At 37.2% G+C, this 23,288-nt stretch overlaps 1 protein-coding gene across 3 annotated transcripts in view; it reads right to left on the bottom strand.

The window, feature by feature from the left end:
• SLC6A11 (solute carrier family 6 member 11) overlaps positions 1-23,288 on the bottom strand; it is a 109,602-nt gene that overhangs the window by 76,475 nt on the left and 9,839 nt on the right. For all 3 annotated transcript variants that reach the window (XM_075432752.1, XM_075432750.1, XM_075432751.1), the window contains exon 6: positions 3,809-3,941. In XM_075432752.1, the coding sequence (XP_075288867.1) occupies positions 3,809-3,941 (133 nt within the window). The remainder of the gene's footprint in view (positions 1-3,808; positions 3,942-23,288) is intronic.

The following is a 23,288-nucleotide window of genomic DNA, read 5'->3' as shown; positions in this document are numbered from 1 at the left end:
CAAAGTTTAAAGGACATTTAGTCAAATTAATAAATGGATAGTCAAGATCCATAAAAGAAATGGCTCCCTGGTACCTGAAGATTTCATGAGTACTATATGAAGATCAAAAATCAGCAAGACTCAGCAACTATGTAGGTATCTACATTAAAGAAATACTCAGCATTGTCATAATTAGCATTCAAAAATATTTTTGAGAATTAAGAAACTAAACCAAGGCCTAATGATCAATGATCTTTTATGTTTATGATCCTTTAAATGTTTAGAAAATTAACTTTCTTCAGCCTTCTACATAGTTCTCACCTCATCTTTGGAAGCATTTGATGCTAGCTATTAAAAATACTTCTGCATAAAATGGACATCATGTATTATCAAGCTCAACGAGTCGCAATATACTTAGAAGATCATGATAACATTGCATTGTCATGTTTTTCTCCTTTTGAGTTTCTCATTCAAAGACCCTGCATTTAGTATACACGCCAAGTTCTTAAATGTGAAAGCTAGCATACGAAGAATTTCAGATCTAAGATCAAATAGTTACTGGCAAGAACTTCAGAAAAGGCACGAATATGTTTCTCCTGAAAGCTGCCAGAACCACCTGAAATTATTTTGATACTACATATCTGTGGAATGGAAAAAATAAGATGTTTTGTGAGCAAGTGATGACTTTCAAGAACAGTAATGGAAAGTTTAAAACATCTCATTAACAGTGTCACAAGCACTTCACTTGGAATTAATGTATTAAATCTAACATAAAGTTTAAATATCTTGAAATATTAAATATTCGTAATCTGAGTAGATGAGTACTGTGGTAGTGCTAGCTGAAGAATGGTGGTTTTAGCTTATGACAGCTTTTAAAGTTGGGTATTTGGGGTTTTTTTTACCACACATTAGGATGCAGAGTAGAAAAGTAAACCAACCTCTTGAATATTTCACAGAACTCAGATGCATGAAGATGGTAAGTCTCTCTCTCTCTCCCCTTCTCCTTTTTGTCTTTCCGTTTCCCCTGTCCTCCTTCTCTCTAGTTATTCTGTCCCACACACACCTTTCTATGAAAATGTTTCCAAAGGTGGTAAAACTTTAAGAAGTTTTCTGCTTTGAATAAGTGTGTTACTTCATTGAAATTATTCAATCCAATTAAAGTATATAGTGAATTTAACAGCCTAGCCTAAAACCATTTTTAATATTACCATAAAAATCTAGAAGTCAATTTTAAATGCTTCCTGGAAATGAACGTGTAATAAATTCAATCTAGTGTGAAGGACTATGATTGGATGAACTTAAATATGAGCTTTTGAAATTCAAATATATCAGAAATGGAAACTGCAGCCCAGAAGACTGCTCTGTTGTCCATATTCAGAGCATTTAACTCCTTTGTAGCATCACCAACACCTGACTCCTATGGCTTTGTTTAGCTGGTCTGTGAAGGCAGCAAGATGGCACAGATTTACAGTGACTTTGGCTGTAATAAGTGGCAAGTGTAATAATATTAAAATTCTTCAATACATCTAAAAAGTGAACTTACATCCAGGAAAAAAGGTATCATCGGAAACCAACTGCAATGTCATACATTCATCTAGTAAAAAGCTTTCCTTACTAATTACAAGACCAGAACTGGAAAAAGAAATTGTCAATATTGTCTATGAAAGATCCTTACTGCACGATTCTTGAGAAGCAAGGGATCCTCTGCATAGGCAACCTTCTGAATACCACAGTGCCTCCTGAGAAACACAAGAATCTACAAGTCTGCTTCTTCATGATTTTGGAAACAGAACTGCTCTCTGGTAAACTGATCTAAATAGTGTAAATATATGATGAAACTACTTCTTACAGGCCCCCGATCTATTTTTTTTTAAGCTTGAGACCTATAAAGCTGAATATTGAGTATTAATTCCATCATCTTTGTACTCTGTTGCAAGGCTGCCAGTTACTTCTGCTTAGTTGAAAACCTTATCATCCCATTTCAAGTAGGCAACACGTGTCTCAGGTTGTCTCAACTACTCTCATCAGAAAGGTGGTTATCAAAATCACACTAAAATAAAATCAAATAAGATTTATTCCACCTATCAGTAAACTGAGGTCACACAGGTCTGTTTCACTTCAATTACTTCCAAAACACAAGATCTGTTTCTGGGGAAATTGTATAAGCTGAAGGAATCTCATGTGATATGTATCTGAAGAACAAAAAAAATTTGAATGTAAACCACCAAAATGCAGAAATGTAAAATATATCCTTTCCAAAAAATCACTCACACATCTCCCTATCAGCAAACAATTTCTACCAATGCTATTTTTCTTAAGTACAGTGCAGTTTTGCACAACCTTGCACACATGTGCATTCACAGCACATGTTTTTTCCTCCACCCTTGGGTCAGATTATACTATGGTAGAATAGATCTCCATCTTCAGACATTCTTTCTGATGGAAGAAAGAAATTAGTTTTGCTCAGTTTCATTTCTTCACTACCAGCTGTAGCTCCTCAGACAACTCTAAACCACTTTTGTCCCTCCCTGGAGTGCACGCTTCAAAGACATATGGACATTTATCTTGTCGTTCCCCTTATATCACCTTTGCTTCTTTATATTTTTCTCTTTAGATTTTTTTCCTCCCTCTTTCCTCTAAACTTATATGCTTATATGTATCCCTTGACAGATTTCTCAGCATTTTTCCCCCACAGTGACTCGATAGAAGTAGGGCTGCATAAATCTGCGTGTGCAAATACTCTAGAAGAAAAATGCAGTACCAGATTGACTGACACAGTCAGCAATAGTTCTTCTGATGACAGAATCGAGCAAACAGTCTCAGCCAAAATTCTGATAGGAAGAAGGATGTGTGTGGTTGAGGAAACTGGAAAATTTCACTCTGACGTTTTATAAATTAAAAAAAAAATACCACAAAACAACATACTCTACATTTCAAATATTTGATTTATAAATGTAGGCTACTAAAACAGAAAGAAAAAAATCCAACCACACTTCCAAACTAAGTAACAAACAATTGAAAATTAAATGCACAAAACATTTCAATCCACCAATTTTTTTCCTTGTATTCTTTCATTCCAACATGAGAAACCAGACACTCCTCCATAACTATGGCTCTTTTCCTCTCTCTGTTTAGTTGATTAATCATATTTTCTACCCAGAACTACATCTGTTACCACTCCAGGAGCAACCTCTCCACCACCCCACGACTCGCTTACGCTGTGATGTAGTGCCTCTCTGTTTGGTGTCCAGTGTGGAATGGCACTCACTCAGAAAGTTACAAAAGGACTAGATGTTTTTCTTCTTTTCCCCATAATATGTCCATCTTCATCTCTGAGTTTTTTCATTATTTCTGCTTTTGGTGTTACATTTGCATTTGTTGTAGATTGCTTATGTTTCTAATTGTGTCTGCTTATGTGTGTAATTTACTTGTGTCACTGACAGTTCCAACTTCTGTCAGTTTGGGACAAAATTCAAATTTTGGATACCCCATGCACAGAAATCAACACAACCCAGTACTGATTTCAGGGTTCAAGGATTGGCCAGTAGTGTAGTCTGCTAAATTAACCAAACCAAACCCGATCAGCCTGATCTAACAGAATGAGGGAAAAAACAAATGATAAAAACGAAGAGGAACAAAACAATGCAAAGTATGACTGATTCTTAATTACCTAGTCTTAAAACTCAAATACCCGCAAGTATAGTTACCTATATCAATGCAAGATTCATGCAAAATTCTACCATTCTGATTTAAATAAACATAAATGACAACACAGGTTTGGAGAACAAGAGAGTCGTCATACACCCGATGCACAGAATTTTAACCTCACCTTTCCAGTAGACTTTGTTCCTTTCCAAATGCAAAAATAGCAGATAGTCCAAGCCGCAAGCAGGCACAGTGCAAGCTCCCAGCGAAGATTCCCAATATGTTCAATTCCGTCAGATATAGCTAGCACCCTTCGTCTTCCAAGAAAAATAATGAAAGGAAAAAAAAATAATAATATTGAAGCAAAACAGCACCACATATAAAACACTGGGCTACAACTAAATTAACTCCAACCAAGCGGACTCCTAGTTACTGCCTACTGAAAATGCACCATGCCAAGACAGCAGAGACAAAAGGTCAAAATATAATATTCTCAGTGGATTTTATATCTGGTTAAAAACGAACAAATGATTAATTTTTCCAGGTCAGTGACAAAATAGAAACGATTTAAAAATAGGTTTGTATAAAGGAAGTCAAAGAAAAACCTCTGTAATTCTTTAAATTAATAACTGACACATATAAGCCCAAAATAAAGCACATAATAATAAATGTTTTCTCAATTTTACTGTTTTTTTTCAGAAAAAAAATCTAACCTTTATTTTTACCTTGCAACATTCCTTCTCATAAATATCCTTTTCTAATTGAAACTACAATTTTAAAACATTTATTTTTGAAACTGTCAAGCATCGTGACATTTTCCAGATGAATTTTATTTAGGAAATGCTAACTTTAAAATGTTAATATTTAAAAAACCAAACAGCTTTGTTTGTGAAAAGTGGTCAGCAAAAATATGTATTGCATTTACTATTTAAAAATTGTGTATTTGAAATACTGGCTACTCAGTTCTGAAAACATAAGTCCTTATATATTTTAGGAACAACGCTCACAGCCCACAGGCTGGGGCCAAAGTATTTACTAAGTCAGTAAACAAGATAGAGTGAAGAGTTGTTTGTTTATTTTTAAACAAGAATCTGGGAAACAGAAAAATTAAGTGAATTGCTAGAATTCACACAGGAAACCCTGCAGAACCAGGCTTCAATGCTAGTTTCCTGAAATCTGGGCTAGCATTTTATTCACGAGAACAAGGGGTTTTTTTATGTAAGAATGATGCTCTTATGTGGGAGATGCACAGTCCTTTTATGCCTTTCTGTTTTTACTTTACATAAACACTCAGCTTAAACAAAATGTAAATTATTTACCAGCCTGTAAATAAAACATGGGGGCTTCTGGTTGTATGGATGAAGGAGTTAAAAGCAAGAGCAAAAATTTATTCCAGAAATGCTCAATGATTTCATGAATTCTCTTGAGATTTTTCAATTGCTTTTAAGCTTGAAAGAAATCCTATAGATAATTAAAAGGCTTTTTTTCAGGAATCTCTATTTTCCAGAACAACAGAAGTATGATTTAACTGATAAGTGAGGTCAGAAGTTGATATGGATTTAAATTTTATACACTCAGACATCTGGAAACATCATTTTCAAACAGCTTAGAGCAAGCAATTAGTCATTTGCTAACTATATACATAGAATAATTTATGTCAGTCATTCATGCTTTTCATCAGCTCAATCAAATCTCTACAGGGCCTGGTCATGCCTCATTCCATGTGTGTTTCCACAAATGCAGATGCCCACCTGTTGGCACACATATGCACATTCACATAAAAATTTCCAACATGCAACCTTTCGTAATTTATCCTGAGCAAAGTTTTCCCTGAAACCTGTATCACATGTTACCTACACACCCTCAGAGACCCTCGACTCACACTATCCTTCCTCTGAGGGACACTGTGAAGGAAAACAAATTAACTGAATTTCACAAGTACTCTGATACAGTTAGAAGCCCTATAGTAATAATCACTGTATTATATATATAATTAATGTGCATATAGTTATACAGATAATGTAATTAATTACAATAAAACATATTTAGGTTAGAGTTGAGTATTAAAGTCCAACCTACAATTACCCCTATGAAATAATTCTTCCTTCTGCATTTGATTCAGTCATTGGCCAAGGCGATCAATTCAGGGAGTATAAAGTATGATCACATAATTCAAGGCCATGCCTAAAATAAATACACGTTGGGGCTACCTAGGTAGGAGTCTTTCTGCTTTCACCAGCAGTATGTTGAGGAGGAAGAGAAGTTCCTTCACCTGCCTCTAATGGAGTAGGAGGATGGAGACATCAACAGCTGGTGATATGGTGGGAAAATAAAAAAAAAAAAAAATATCTAACCATCACCAAGCCTTTCAGATGGCCACACAGATGCTGCAGAACCTATTCAGTCTTTCACACATTTCAAGAGCTGCAGTTGCTGTTCCTGCTGCAGCCCTGGGGTGCAGCCATTTACAATGTATGTACTAAAACTTTAGGCAGGACAAAGTATAACAGGTTAAAGAATAATCACAAAAAAAAACCCCAAAGCTAAAGCCTGGGTTTTGTCATCTTATTTTCCAGTGAATATAGAGGTAGAAGATTCTTCCACTTTAAAAAAAAAAAAAAAAAAAAAGGGGGGTGGGAGGTAAGGGGTGGGAAGGAGGAGGATGGTTACACAAACTTTTTATAATAGAAAGAGTTATGTGCTTAAATGTTAAATTATTACCACCTCATCCACATTTCCTCCTCACCCAGTAACTAGCTTTATTCTGCAAAACTTCTGCCATCATCTAGTTAGGAAGAGGAGTCATCTAGCATGGAACACTCTCAGCTAGCGAAGGCCTGGAAAGAACCTAAAGAACTGAATCAACATGCATTCAAAAATAAAGAGAGGTAGCTTTTAATAAAGGATATTTTTTAATCAAGAAGGGGAAGCACATATTTATATCTACAGTATAAAATTGAAAATACTATCACTGAGCTGTAATTATACAGAATGTTTGACGAAATACTCAAAATTCAAGGTCTTCTAAGCAATTTGACAGATGATTTCAGTGAAATTTGACTTAAGATGATGTTCATCCTGTTTACTAATTCTCATTCAAAAAGCAAAAGAAATCCTTGAATTCTTAGCTCACCTTGAATTTTACAGTGTTACTTGCAAGAGGACCAAGACAAAAAGTGGTACAATCTGATTAAACAGGGGTAGGCAATAAAAGGCCAACGAGCGTGTACTGACAACAGGCTGTGGATAACCATGTTGAAAGACACATTAAGAGTGAATAGTCCACCACAGAAACCTGATGACAAAGCAAAGAACAGGTATATGCAAAGAGACCTATTCTGATGGCAATTACTAAAAGGTTTCTTTTTAACAAAAAAGCATTTCATAAATGCACTAAAAAGCCTCAAACTATAAAATACTGTCATGGAAAAGAACTAGCCAATAAATGTCTTAATGTTCCTCATTTGGGCACCAGCATTTCCGTGCAGAGCCTACCAGACCAACAATCTTAACCCACCAGCAAGCTTTCTGCTCTGCCAGGATTAAAAAGGAACACCTTTGACAAATGCAGCTGCTAATATCAAGAAAACATTGTTGTAAACACTCTGACCTTTTACAACCCTATGAAAAGAAAGCAGCGTATTATCAGCCTGTTGGCACATAAGATAATGCACAGTCAGCACATCCACACGGTATATACCAGCAATATACAAATCGCATAGTTTTGTTGTGAGGCTGTACATATCCAGTCTTTCTGCAATGACACATACATTACCTAGAATTTCCCGTTTACAGCTGCAAATGATGTGTTTTTTTTTGAGAGGTGTTAGCATACTGACTTAAAGATGCAGGTTGGAAAGTGACTGGTGCAAGTTCAGTCTGGACTTCACAATCAGCCTAAGTGAGAGACAGCCATAAGACAATCAGGGGCAACCTGAAGAATTTTAATTGTTGCTTTGCTTAGAAAGGTTCTAATGTTTATTATCCAGTGGCATTTAAGATGAAAAAAAACTAAACCAGGAGAACATACAATCAAAAATGAATGGAACAAATGGTTTTTCTTTGGGGCACAGTAATTGTAAAATGGAAACTTTTTTCCACTTAGCTTTATTTTCACTGAAAACTAATACTGATCAAATTTCCTTATGTTTCAATCAAACCGATTTTTTTTTCTGGCTATTTGGATGACATTTATGTACATGTGCACCTAAACACACGTAGCATTTCTTTTCCAAAATGGGGAGGTGTGAAAAAAATGTAAGATGGCTGTATTAACACACATCAGTGCTATGGAGAAATCTGTAAGCTTATTTAGCTACCAGATGCTGCAGAGCCATGCTAACACAGCACTCTGCCTGGGCTAATTATTACAAGTAGTTACTTTCCTGTAACACATCTACCATCGATATAGCTGTGCTACTTTGGTACATGAGCTAGACAGTTCAGACCTCTGCACTAGACTCTGTTGTATCACGTAGGTATAAACTTCATGACAAAACCTGCTATAGGACAAACCCCCAGCAACAGGAATTGCTCCTGGAGGATTGGTAAATTTATTTAAGAGAGGCTAGTAACCTGAAGATTCCTCACTTGAAGACTTGTGCACACCTGTATGGATGATGAACTGCACCACAGCAGTCACTAATTCCCATGAATGCCACCTGCCCAGTCTCACGGTTCCTCTCAATACACACATCCTGCCAACAGTTACGTCTAGAGCTACAATCACTCCTCAAGTTTCAGACCCATGAATGTGGCAACTGAGATATCCATCTTTATTCAGCTGTCTTGTAGCGTGGTTGCACAACTGCATGCTGAGGGAAAAAAAAAGACATGGAAAGCTCTCAATAATAATTCCACAATAATAATTTGCTACCACACTGCAAAACAGTGAGCATGATGGAAGTAAGACTGATACATTGACATACCTGGGCTCAAACAGAGCTTGCAGAACTGCTTTAGACTCGCACCATAATCCACATCCAATTGTCAAAGGAATCCATTTCAGCAGCCAGTCACTTGAATTACTACACTGTTCCTCCCTAACTACATAACAACTTCTTAATAAATAAATGTTATTACTCTATCTCTCTCTCTCTCTCAGTTTCACACACCAAAAGACAACTTTGTCTTAAAAATACAATTCTCAGTAAAGATTCAAGATGAGGATTTTTAAAAGCAATCAGTTTCTGGAAGCCACCTGCACAAAGTCAATACTCAGTCTCTTCTGAATGCTCTGTGAGAATTCTCAAATAGCAGACACCTACCTTACCCACCCAAAAATCTTGGCCTGATTCTTTTGCATGGAATTTCATAGAAAGTAAATGGCAAATTAATGGCCCAACACAAACAGCCCTGCTGCTCACATTTTAAAAAACACACATGGTACCAATCGACTTGAACTGTTAGCACCATAACATTTAAATACGCTGAAGTGCTGTAAATTGTTTTGTATTTTCTTTGTTCAAGCAGATAAAAGGTTTAGTGTTTCCCTTAGAAAGTAAGCAGCTACAAGTCCAGCACATATAATTAAACTATAACATACATTGTACGCAAAGAATAGATCCAAGGAAGAAAAAGTCTTGCTCAGAGGCTAGCAGTTATTTCCTCAGCATGCACAACACAGCTCTCCCTAATGCCAGGGCCTTAGGCTCTCCTGCTGAAACCATCTGAAACAGCAGCAGCAGACACAGATTTTGAAAGGAGAAGGCATAGAGAACATTAAATTCTTCTCACAAAGCCTCAGTTCAGTCTGACTGTAGATAACCTCATATCTGCTCTTCTTATTATTCAACTCAAACAAAACAAAAAGAGGGAGAGTTTTAAAAGGACGATTCTCCCATGCATCCCAGAAGCGAGTTTGATATATTCAGGGGTCAGAAGACAGAGCTGATCACAGCTGCTTGCTCCTCAGTGGTTCAGCTTCTACGTAAAAGCTGCCATGACCTTGCATAAATTGCACAGATGACAAAAAAAGAGACAGTGCAGCTTTCATTACGTCTTCCTCTTCCTCTCTTACCACTGCAAGTCCCCTACACTACCTTGTTCTCCTCATCTCTTTATGCAGGGAAGGACAGAGAAAGAACAAGAGTAGTAAAATCAGCCTTTAAAGTGATACTCTGTCTTGAAATATCAAGCATTTGAAAAAGAGAAGTTCTATAGTGAGATACCCAGGAACAGACAAATCTGCGAAGGTTGTTTTATCACTTGTGATTGCAAAGCAGAGCAGAAGGGAGTAATTTATGCACATTGCATAATTTATGCCAGTTGCAATGGGAAGAGGTTGCAAACACCTCACAGTCATTGTAAGTGAAATTATTCAGTGTCACCCTAAGCATCTCCTGGTATAAACTACACGGTCTTGAAAAATAAGACAGTAGGATCCTGAGGCAAACTACAAACTCATAGCCGTTTTCTATTCTAATTATCAGGTGACATTAAAAGTAAAAACGAAAAATAGTCATTTACTGAGTACAAGGCAACCTAGTTCGATAACTACATCAGCCTCACAGTCTCAGGGAAGCCACCGGAGATAATTGAGAAAGCTAATTCATATAACTAAATGATCAAGAATCAAAAACCTAAGTTAAGAGACGAGTTCAAGACATTTCTTTGTGATAAAACTTTTCAATTGTCAAATCTGAATACCCCAGGTGGGATTAGAATGCCAGTGGCCATACGACTTAGCCAAGGTGCCACTATATGCCACACATACTATAAAAAAATCCGTCAAATCCAGTAACCGGCCCCTAGATTTTGCTTCTTGTCTTCTGTACTCTTTCCCAAAGGAATCACACATGTCTGTTTCCTCAAAAGCACTGTTAACAATACAGATAGAAGCTGAAGAGTTCATTTTCACTTCAGCTGGTTTGGTTCATACTTGAGTGAAGAAAAAAACCTCTGAAAAATTATTTGCTTATATGTATATATCAAGACTTATTAAAGCTGAGGATCTTTAAATAAAATCCCCCAAAATTAAATGAGGAGAAACATCTTAACAGACAGCCTGAATGTACTTACCTTCAAAAAAAATATTCCTAACTCATCTAACTTGCAGGGCATTTAGGGGAAAAGATACTGGGTTCAGGAAAGTTATCTAATGTTATCTTAATAAACGAAAATTTCCATAAATCTTCACACATTTAAAGAAATTTAGGAAAAAAAAAAAAAAATCAACAACAATCCGGACAGAAAAAAGCCCAAGAACCTAGAGGACCACAGTAGCTGCCAGTACAACAAACTGGAGGTAGCGGTAGGCAGCCACTTGAATTACTACAGAACGTAATAGCACCAGTCTGCTGAGTTTGCTGCCAACAACTCAAGACTATGTGAAACTTTGCTGTAAAAAAGATTTGTCTTGCACAGAGATCTCAAGATACAAATCATTAACTACTTTTGGGTCTCACTGAAAATAGAAATTGATAGAGTTTGAATAGATTTATTGTTAGTACTGTGTTGTTTTTTTTTGTTGTTGCTGTTGTTTGGGTTTTTTGTTTTGTTCTTTAAAAATGCACAGTAGTTCAGTTTCTTGAACTGGTCAATAACCTGGGAAGGAAGCCAGGGGACTGGTGGCATTTGAGCATCTTGAACAGAATATTGAGGGAAATTAGCTCCATTGGTATTAGGGTTGATTTGGAATGCAAATGTTAACTCAAACAAGAGTAAGTTTTTTAATTCAGTAGTAGCAAACTATTAATTTTACACAGGATATTTCACTTGTAAATAGAATACTGAATTCAAACCAGAGTGGATTTGTAATATGTCTCACACCCAAGGACACGCTATGACAGTTTCATAGTGAACCTCTAGTCACACATATATAGGTTGACTAAATGTTATTAAAGTAAGACTTTTAAGATAAATTTAAATGGAATGATAGCACGTATATCCAAAGGGTGGTATTCTGTATGCTTCCCATTCGCTATCAGAAATGCTGATGTTTGGTCACAAGGGTATTTACAACTAGACTGAACAAAATCATGACATTATTACTACCGTGTAGATTTATTCTAGTTACAGCTTATAGAACTAATTATTGTAAGCCTATTGTAAGCTTACATTTTAACTTGAATCCAAATGTAAATGTGGATAAAAACAAATAAACATGGACAGCATGCAGAAGAGATAACAGAGCCACAGAAAAATTTCAGCGTACTTTAAGTATGCACAAAATAATATCCTTAGCAAGCCACTAGACAGCATACTATGACCTTTCGCTACCTACATTCCAGGAACACACTGTTGCTAATGGTTACCTCTGTTCTTTCAATTAATGTTATTGCACATATATGCCCTAGCAAAATCCAGAAAGGTAAGATCCCATGAGGAAATTATTTCAAAAAGCATTATATACTTACTGAAAATGTTTTTAATTTGTCTGAGAAGTTACTAAACCACCTTTCAGTTTAGTAGTTCAGTACATCTGACAAGAAGGGCCCCCCCATTGTTGGAATTGCTGTAGAGTAGCATATTATGAGATAGCTGCTACTTCTGACTACTTGTAGCTGAAAAATAACCTTTCCACGCAAATTTGAAAGCTGACATTTTGAAAGCTTACGACACTACATGACTGGATGGGAGAACACTGCATTTTCCTGGGAAAGAGCATCTTTAATAAAGTGTTCCAATGTGTGGAGCTGTACCAGGCTCTTGAATAGAAAGAGGATTAACTGCTGCCAACACATTGTTGAAAGGAATGTACCAGGAGTACTTCTTGCATTATTTCACGATTTGGAAAGCTGAAGAACAGATTCAGTCTATTTGAGGAAGGTCCCTTCATGTTCCCTCTCTCATTTGGAGCAGTTTCCAAGATGTTTTTCTTAAAAAAAAATTAAAACTAAAATAACAAAACACCAAACAAAGAAGGCAGCCTCTTGAGGTCAATTGTCCATCTGTATCTGGTTCAGCCAGAAGCATAGGTGGCAATGTTCCCTTTTACTCTGGGCCAGACTCTGTCCTCAGAGCATTCTGTGGGGAATGAAAGGAAAACAAAACGAAGCCACTAAGCAGCAGTCCTGCCAACTGTACAGTGGCCTTTCTTATATGTTTTGGTATGCTCCTTTTATCCCTACAGGTTTTTCAGACCTAGTCCATATTTAACTTGTGAACACTGTCGCTGAGCTCCTTGTATAAAAAGCATAACATATTCGAGTACCAGTGCTGCACAGATTCCCCATCAGTTTAGTAGAAAAGTATCAATACCTCTCAGACATCCTACATTCCTGTGTTAGGGTTTAAGATTCTGTCCAAAGACACATTTTCTAAACTCTCATCTTTCTTTGTCTCATTGCACTTTATGCAGTTAATAGTATTTAATTTTTGTGAAAATTTACTAGTTTCAGTATTTCATACCCAAATGTATTCAAGTATTGTGTGCAAGTACAGTTTCTGACATGCAGAAACTTTAGCAGATGTTAACTGAATTCTGACAATGTACTACAATCCTCTGAGTATGCCTGAACTGCTAGGCCAGAGTGCTGCCAGTATCTAAGGTTCTGGTCAACATCTGCATGAAGACAACCACACTGTGGATTGTTGCACTGTCAGATGCTTATTCAGCTAGTTAGCAGTCATAAAATCAGCCCCTTTGTAAGACCATAATGATTGCAGTTTATTCTAGACACGTTGGAAGGCTGAGATGTTTGCCAGGGACACGCAGGTAAGTAAAAGGTGACATTCTTTTTGTCACAGAGACCAGAAGCAGCTGCTTATCTAATGTATTTGTGACACACTATTTGTTGATGAGAGTGTGGCCAACCACAGAACCATAGGAATGGCTTCCAAACAGCTATTTTGAGTTGTTTCCCCACCAGCAGCATTTGTTCTCTCATTTGAATCACTGCAGCTTTCCCACTATCTGATAGAGAATCTTAAAAATTGAAGGCTGAGGCTCACTTGACCCTGCAACCTTCCCAGGCAACAGTGCTGTGATTTCTTGCTCAAGTCAGTGCTTCCCCAACTTTTATGATTGCAAGCAGCTCTAAAGGATCTCTCGGGTATTGAAATTGCTCTTTTCATTCTATTAAAACACTAAGCTCTGCCCAACAGCGCAGAAGCTTTTCCGTACTGCAATACCTTTCAGGGAGTTGCGACATTTCCTTGTGACTGTCTAATCTGCGCTAATTGTTGTTTAACAATTGGAAGAGAGGCTGATCTATGCATTGGGACTGCATAGCTCAAATGTGGCAAACGAACGGCTTAGGAGGAACAAAAATATTCTGAACGAATGCTTATTTTAATAACAACACATAAACATACAAGAAGCAGTATTTCAGAGAAGGCTCTATTGCTTGAGTCAGTAGCCTCCAGTTTACTGACCAGACACACTAAAAGTCTCATAAAGTATGGAATAACAGCTAAGAGAAGGCGAGTTCAGCAGAATTACACGTTTCCCACCTTTCTTTGAATACAGAGTGGTTTTCTCTCACAGAGAGTAAAAAAAAGAAAAAACAAACCACCAAAAAACAACCACAACAAAAGAAAAGTATTAAACAGGGTATACACAATGCTAAAGATTTGAAATAGTATTCTCCACTGCCTTACATACACGTGTGATAACTTTTGATAATGGTACTCGAATGACAAACTTACCAAATCTATGCTGAATGCTAAAGGATATAAAACTCTATGAAACCAAGTGGTTAGCAGTTTACTTCGTAAACTCCTCAGGATTTTTTACTAAATATATATATATTACATATAGGATAAGGTAAAAAGAAAAAATATCCTTCAATAAAGTGAACATAAAAAGGGTCCTCTTATTACTTCACTAGTCAGTTTACTACTGTATTTATTACTTGCACCATTTTCCAAAGTTTCTCCCTCCTCTGGCGTGGTTCATTATCTCTCAACACAAAAAATGCACAGAATAGTATGATACTGTCTTAGGCAACAGGTATAGCAACATTCTATGTACTAGCAGTATGAAAGCTGTGAAATGCTTCTCAGTTCTAAAACATAAATATCCTGTTCTATAATTCTCAGGACTATATACTAAAAGGTAGCTGCCAAATAAAGGAGACTTTCTGAACTTCACTGAGTGAGCAACAATCAACAGAATGACAAAATCTTTGTTAGGAGGGAACCTACCTGAGGCAGGACTTTGACATGAATGTGTGGAAGACCTCTCCCTTTTACAGGAAGGGAATATGTATTTTAACAGGGATAACCCTTATAATTGTAAGGGCCCAGAGTATAATATATACTACATATAATACACACTGCATTGCCCAAACAACACATATGACTCAGGTTGCATGTTAAATTGATTCTGATCTTACTTGCCACCTTATTTATCCAATCTCAAACTTTAGTAGGAGCGAAGGAGACAAGCTTCAGAATACGCGCTGCATGACTAGCTAGTGCATGAACCATCCTTTGGCTTGCTAACCTGCGGAGCTCTGGTTAACGTGATGACAACATGGAAAAGGATGACATATTGATAATGTTATTACCATGTAGTAGGCATATATCTTTGAGACAGAGAATGCTTTAAAAAGAAAGGATTCTTTTTAGACTATCTTTTTTCCCCTCTAGATTCTAACATTTCAGAAACTAAAATAGGGCTGGTTGTGTCAGGTTTTTTTTCCAGCGCAGCAGTGTGGTAATCACCGAAACACCTCCAGAACAAGCACGGATACAACTATAAAAGTTGAACACAGGTAATCTTCCAGTTAATTTGCAGCAGATTCAGTCACTAAAAGTACCTGTTCTTTGAAATGAACAGGAGAGTACCTGTGCAGAACTCTCACTGCAAGTCAACATGAGCTAACACTTTCACTTTTCTGAAAGTTGTATATCCAGAACTGACAAAGGATACGGAATCTATGTACTGTACAAACCTCTCTTATTAAGGTTTCATGTAAACTCTAAAATAGGAACTTTGACATATCCACAGGTTTCTAGAAGTGCTACAACTAATCCTCACCAGGTATTGCTGGATACCCCCTTGTAGTCCATAACCATCCGTGCTCAATGATTAGAGAGATGTATTTCAGCTTTTAGAAGATAATATACAGATTAAAGGATCTGTAATCAAATTCTCTCAAACTGTAAGAACTCTCTCGTGGAAATCCACTTAATTCCTTACTTGGCTCTTTTTCTGAAGCAGCAGACAGACAATTCCCAGTGGTTACATTAGCAAAAATCCCTCAGCTAGAGCACTATGCACAGCTCTAAAATATTTACCTCTTACAGCATATTTTCTGTGACCTACACATATCGGAATGAATTATTCCTAGTTGAGCCACGTGTGTTGCTACTAAGTCCAGATCTTCCTTCTCGAAGTCCTGATAGGGTTGAACGTTGCTCCATTCATTATCCATTTTTACACTTATCATCAAATTAAAAGGTAAGATTAAATACTCCTCATCAGACTTTTCTCTAAAATTTCTAGTACTGCTTGCAAACGTTGACACGTATTTCTTGTGTCAACCCTTGCCTCATTAAAGTTACCTGAATGTAATGTGACACTACTTAACAGCTACTGTGCATATACATATATCACTTTCTTTCATTTTTATATGTATATGTGAGTGTATAGCTATAAGAGAGACAGAGACAAGGACAGGGATGGGTAAACACAGAACATCCCGCTTCTCCTCTAGCGATTCCTGACCTATTTTCCTTCAACCTCTTTCACTGAAGTCATGGCAACTTATTAACCAAGTCTGAGAGTTTAATCCTGTCAAATAACATTTTTGTACTGTTCCACTCACCTCTGCTCTATAATTTCTTGGTAGTCTCTCAATATATCCAATGACGTCTTTTTTGCAGTTTTCCCCCTACTCCTCTCTGAATAAGTCATGCAGTGACAAAAATCTCCTTTTTTATTCACCTTCTGAGTGACAAAAATCAGTTCAGCACACAGTAGCAGCTATGAAAGCACCTAGAAGAAATGTCAGTCAGCCTCACGGCTCTCAAAATTTGTGTTGAGCCTTTCACAGTCTGTAGATCTATACTCAGTTGTTCAATGTTAATTAAAAGTTCATAAAATGAGGACTACAGACCACAAAAAAATTGAGAACTGTTCCATGATTTCTTAACACAGTCCTTCACAGTGAGCTCTTGGCTACTAACTCTGGTAACAAATGAGTGATGGTAAGCTCTTATCTCTTCCACATGGAACAGGCCAATATAAAATCACTACCTAACTGGCCGAAAAAAAAAAAAAAAAAAAAAAAATTACTCTGTCAACATCTTTCTCATACTTGCTCGCCCTGTACTAAATCCTAGCTACAAAAAAAACTCTCAGTAGTGAAACTGCAAAGGAGCAGAGGCACAAGGCAGTAAAGAGTAGCCAACAGGTCAAAAGAGAAAAAAGAAAACTGCAAATGTACAGGAGCTATTTTGGGAGGTCCCAAGTCCTTTGTCCGCACTTACTGAGTCTTCATAAAATACCACTCTCCTGTACCACTTGCAACTTCCACTATGATTCTTAATTAAAGAAATTCAGATAAAATCTACCGGCTCAATTTTTCACTTGTAAACTAAAAACAATAGTCAGCAGAGTTCAAATCATTAAAAATAGCTGTGGAAGGGACTTTGGGAGAACATCAGCCATTTACCTTTCCACACAGAGGACAACTATGCCTACATCATTGTTTCAAGGCCTACACTGAATGATATTCATCGATCTTTATAGGAATTCCATAGCAATATTTAATGAGTCTTCCCCAGGAAGTCCTCCTGCCACTGCAAATCAATTCCCTTGCTGCCATATAAGAATCTACCGGAAAACAGTGAAAAAATTACAAAAAAAAGTGGGTTTTTTCCAGTCTGTGTTCACCATAATTTTTTTGCACAGTAAGAACATCGCCCCTTTGAGCACTTAATTTGACTAAAAAAACCTAAGCAACCACCCTCTCTGTTAACACTCTGAATCTACAAAGCCATACTTGGGAAATACTCTCTAAAAATGTCTAAACTCTTTCTTTTTTCTTGTGATGATACTATTCAAGACCTTACAATAGATACAAGCTTGCTTAATGGGATGGAACTGTTTGCTTTACACAGTACCCATGCTAAGATAGCAAAGAACTAGATGAATGTGACTGCTGTTTAACACTGTTTTCAGAGTTACTAAGGCATCTCTAAAATCCCTTACACCAAGGTCCTTCAGATTCTCAATTTCAAGACTGTAAGCAAATCTAATGGACACATTCTCAGACAGTTGAAAATAAAAATATTATTTACAAAGTCACAAGCATATTTAAAGGATTACACAGGTATTGAAAAATATATCTTGGAAGAGTTACAGGCTATTTTTGCACATCTAGTCTTATAAATCCAATTCCCATGGTAAGCTGATGGAGAAAATACTTATTGGGGTGGGCAACCATGTAACTTTTCACCTTGTCCTGTGCAAGATGCCTCTCTTCTTTAGGGGAGCTACTGGGGTGGACTAATTGGTTTCAGGCATCACTGTCCACTAACCACATCTTGCTTTTCATTTTCTAGAAGATTTAGAAGTCTGCTTAGAAACAAAGTGTAGGAGGTTATACATAATAACGTTTAAAGAAGCGGATGAGCTCACTTTTGTATTTGCACAAAACCAGACATAACCAAAAGGAGGACTTCCAGTAGAGGTCTTCACTGCTATAAAAGTAACCAAAAAAATCTATGAGAAACCAATTAAAACCCTAGCAAAGCCAGAAGAAACATGCCGGGGTATTTTGGCACGTTCTGCAATTGACTGATTTGGCCAAGCTTGTCATGGAACAACTAAGGTCTTGCTATTTTAGACATTTCACTTTTTTTTTTTTTTCTTTCCCTGCAAACAAGCTGTGCTTCTTTCAAATTTTTCCCTACAACATCAAAAAGTGCATATACAGATATACATGTCCTTAAACACACACTCCTACATTAACAACAACGAAAATGCCCTTAACGTTACTGCTTCTTAAAAAAAAGAAAGAAAAGTTTAGCATTCTTCATCAAAACTGGGTATCTGAGCCAGCAGCTTCTAAAGGTCGCAGTTTTTTAAGCACGTCACTCAGCTCCTTGTGCATGTTTTCCAGCTATTAGTAGGTAATAACATTATTCCCAGAACTTTTAAATTGTATAATTAAGGGATACTTTAAACAGCTCATGTATGATCTTTGCTACAAAAATGTAATTCCTAATTTTGCCAATACTGCAGGCAAACCACCACCTCTCCAACTTTCCCATATTTTATCTTAGGAACCAACCGAATGCTACAAATTCCCAAAAGACATTCCAAGCAGTAGATAGTGAAATAAATGTTTTATGAACCTTATTTGAAATGTATCTGAAATAACGGTATCATTTTAAATAACTAGGAAAGTAAAAGACAAATTTTTTTCATGACACCTTCACAACCAAAGAAAAATTTAAAACATTACAAACTCCTCTTAAGCAGTTGTAGGTACTTAAGGTAATAATAAAGTCACTTTTCCAAAACATAAAGGTGCATCTCCTAACACCATGCATTTATTAGGATGACTAAAACTTTCCATTTTAATATCCTGTTTTCCAATACAAACATATTTATTCAGATTCCTACTGTTTAAACAATTAGCTTCAAAAATGTAAATGCAAATTTTTGGCTGCACCCAAAACTCAGGCGCGGCAAGAATATTTATTGTAATAACCTGACAGCCTTATAATGAAGAAAAAAAGAAAAGCACACATCTTCACAGACTTCCTTAGGATACAGACAAAATCTTCCTAAATTCCTCTGTCAAAATGCTCTAACATTGCACACTTACTAGCTTTGCATAATCTGCAGAACATCAGGAAGAAAAAAAAAAAACAAACCTGGAGGACCAGGTCTGGAAGATAAATTGGACTGACTGTATGGACAAGCAGGCCAGTCTTTCTCATGCTAGCATACAGGCATAGGGAGAAGAAGAGACAACAAGCAGAAAGATGAGTTTGTGTTTAGCTGGCCAATGAATCTAGGGAACAGATGAAAAATGTTTAGGGATTTAAGACTGGAGACCAGTGAGCAGCCACCCTGCGACTAGATGCAAGTTTAGGGACTGGCCAGCTGGCTGGATAAATGGACCAGGACTAGGTGGCTGGAGGTGGGAGCAGTAATATACGTGATTTAGAGACAGGTCAGATGACAATTTGAACTGCCCAAGAAAAGAAACTAGGATTAACTAAGACACAAGAAGAGACAGTGGTGGGAAGTATATGTGGGAATGGCAGGATTGGATAGTGTCCTTTCCTAGGATTACAAACTGGATAGTTGTGGTGAGGATGCCAGGCAAGCACTAGCTATGGACCAGGGTGTAACAATCAAGTGAGGAGTTAAGATAAGAGCTGAGATAGCTCACCAACGTCCCAGAAGAACGACAACATTTAGTTTCCCTCTGAATAGACCTTTCAAAGTGTCCAGAACTAGGATTAGAAACATGGGGAATGAAGAGCTGATCTGCATAAACACAGAGAAGAGGCTAGGACGGGACAAACAATCCAGCAGCTCACCCATCATGCTGGAAACCCACATTCATAGCCCTCCTCTGCCCTAAAGCATATAAAGTTTTCTACCAAGGGAACTCCCTAGCTATCAAGCTTCCTGCTGTTCTGCAGTAGGTAGATTCACAACAAGCTTTCACTCTCTTCTGTTAGTACTTCATATAAATAATTAAATATTTATTGGCATGAAGACTGGAACTGGATGGTCTAACTAATAACCTATGTAGTATCAGAATACGCTCCCTCAATCCACCTTGTCCTCAAGTATCCTCTTCATTTGGAACCATCTAAGTACAGAGACAGTGGGAGAATGATCCCGTAAACTTCTGGCCAAGGCACCCACCACAGAAGCAAGATGTTAGGATCCTAGTCTGAACTTCATGATCATTTAGCTTTTATACAAAGTAAAGCAAGTTCAAGAGAAGATGGCAAAATTCCTACCTCATGCAGAACACACTCAAGAAAAAGCAGAACATACGTATTCCTTTTCTTGCAAGCAAAATACAATGAAGAGATTCTAAATACCGAGTCATTAGAGCAAAGATGACAAAAAATTACTGCTTTCTTTTTAATAATTCCTTTACATTTTCACATAAGTGCACAAAATAAAATGTTTTGTTTGGAATGAAATAGCAATTACTTGTTTCAAACAAATGTTACTGTGTCTTCAGTTAAGTAACTTTCTTTTATCTTTGGACAAAGTTGACTTGCATACATTTTCTTGTTTCTTAATTAAAACAAAATTTGCACAAATCTATTGCTAAATAATATTAAAAAATGTCTTGGGTCTCTCCTACTTAGCCCTTTTACTCTCTCGGTAGCTCAGATCCCCTTCTGTAAAACTGGAATAATTTGACCTTATCAAGATTTTGTGAAGATAAATGAACGTCTAAATAATCAAGAAAACTATGATTGCAAAGCCATTCACACCACGAGCACCCCAGCAAACCCTGATTAAATTAATAACTTTGTCAGCAAAGTAGAAACCTAATAATAATGAGAGTATAAAATACAAGAAAATTAACAAAGAGCAGAACAACAAAATGTTGAATTTTGTTGAATGAATGAATGTGAACGCTTGCACAGTGATTGCTCCCTATCCATTCTCTAGCAAGAACAAAATACATCTATTGAAAAAATACCAGGCAGTTCTTCAACTAAAGATGATCATACTCATAAAAGATGTGAACTTGAAGTTGTACAACCTTACTTCTAGTATTTCCTAATACCCAAATACATGACTTTGCAACTTTTAAGGTCATTTTTTCTCCATAGTAAAAATGTTATGTACAATGTTCAAGATAAAAATCAAAAACCACAGAAGTTCATCTGCCTGGTTTAGGGTAACATTTATCCCTCAATATTAAGAACTCAGCTTAGCATTTTGACACCTATCCCATTTACTCCTTTCAGCTGAAACCAGGCAAAGTCAGTGGCTCTGAGGCAAAACCAGATGAAGAGATCACGTGACTCCAAACAAAAAGTAATTTTCACACGGCCTCTTATGAACTGGACAGAAACAAGCAAGTCTGGCACAACTCAATGTTCTACAAGGCATGCACAAAGGGCTTAGTTCTGAGAGGTGCTGAAGGTCTCTGGGTACTGAGTACTGCAGAATCAGGCCCAATTTGCTAATGACTTTTCATAGTGTAGTGGGGATTAACCACAATGCGATTCCTGCAGTCATTTGCAGCCTGAATGAAACAGGAAAAACTCTTTTTGACTTTGCAAGGAAAGGGTTTGTGCCTTTTCCTTTTTGCTGAGAGCAGCCCCTTTTCTTTTCCTTAGACAAACAAAATGTTTTTTCTCACTAGGCTGTACTGGAAATGCTAAGGATGTGTCACCCCCTCCAGAGAATGACAGGCCAACAACTAGACCTTCTTTAACAGAGGCCTAAGTTGTTATACAGCCAATGAAAAAAAAAAAAACTATTGAGGTAGAATCAACCACAAAACCACGGGTCCACTGCCTGTCCATCTCCCTTTCCTAGGCACTAGAAACCTCAATTTCCTGACCATGGTAACAGACTGGAGTAGCAGCCAAAAGAGCACACAGACATGGTTGCTGCCCCCTACACCTCCCAGATAATTTCCTCTCCCAAGAAAGCATACAGAACAATGGAGTAGCTGATTATTTACAGCCTGATTTGCAGGCTATAAATATCACCTCATCCATGGCCACAGCTCTTTCACAGGACTGCTTTACGTACCCAAAATTATCAACACCTCTGTTATTACTGCAGCTACCACTATTAACTGTTCAAAGTTTGGACACTAAATTTCCATGTGCCGTACCTTGAAATTATGATTATTCTTTTTTCTTAGAAAACTCTTAATCAAGCTATACGATTAGGATGAGAGAAACGCCATGAACTATAGTTAACTGGGCAGCCTCTGAATGCTGGGCCCCAGTATGAAAGGAAAAGTGAAGTTTCAGACTCTTGTCTGCCCTTCTTTGGAACCTAGCACCAGAGAGCTTGAAGAATAAAAAGTGAATTTTGATCCGTTCAGCTGCTTATGTTAGAGAACTGTATATGCAGATGGAATGTGAAACTGCTATGGCTTTTACGGTCTTTTTAAGTAAGGTAAGAAATCCTCTAGTCTCCTAATTTTTCCCACAGTGTCAACACTGATACCTGTAGTCAGTGAGGAGTCTGCCAACATAAATGACATCTTAAAACCTTAACAGGGATAGACATTTCTAAGTAGCAAAACAACTAAAGAGGGTCCAAACTCTCACACTTGGCCTACTGCTCCTCCAGCAGAATCAGACAATTTTCACTGTATAGCTACAGATAAGTACTTATCAATTACAGGCTCACAAAAATATTTTAAGTTTTGTGGTCCTTGCATGCACAATGAGATTCTTCTTAGTGTACCAAAAAGAAAATAGCACCTAGGACCTACTGCAAATACTCATCTCTAAAGTTTTCACTTTTTTTTGTTGTTTTTAAAACAAACAATCCATCCAAGACAATTAATAGGCCTTCACCCTCCACATGACACCAATCCACCCAAGACAATAAACAGGCCTTCACTCTCTGTGTGACCCAGCCACCAAAGCTGGTAGTGAATGTTGAACTATCAGAGGAAGCAAGCCTGTACCTGCTAGGGTAGCAAGGAAACAGTATCCTCTGTATAGACCTGAGGAAGGGTAACTACCAGCCTGCATGCTAGAAGAGCTCCATAGTACTGCAGAGTATCCTCTCGGTCATCACTGCA

This window comes from Opisthocomus hoazin, chromosome 11 (assembly GCF_030867145.1).
Source record: "Opisthocomus hoazin isolate bOpiHoa1 chromosome 11, bOpiHoa1.hap1, whole genome shotgun sequence".
NCBI lineage: Eukaryota > Metazoa > Chordata > Aves > Opisthocomiformes > Opisthocomidae > Opisthocomus > Opisthocomus hoazin.
Note: the sequence above shows the minus strand (reverse complement) of the source record. Positions and strands in the feature narration are given on the sequence as shown.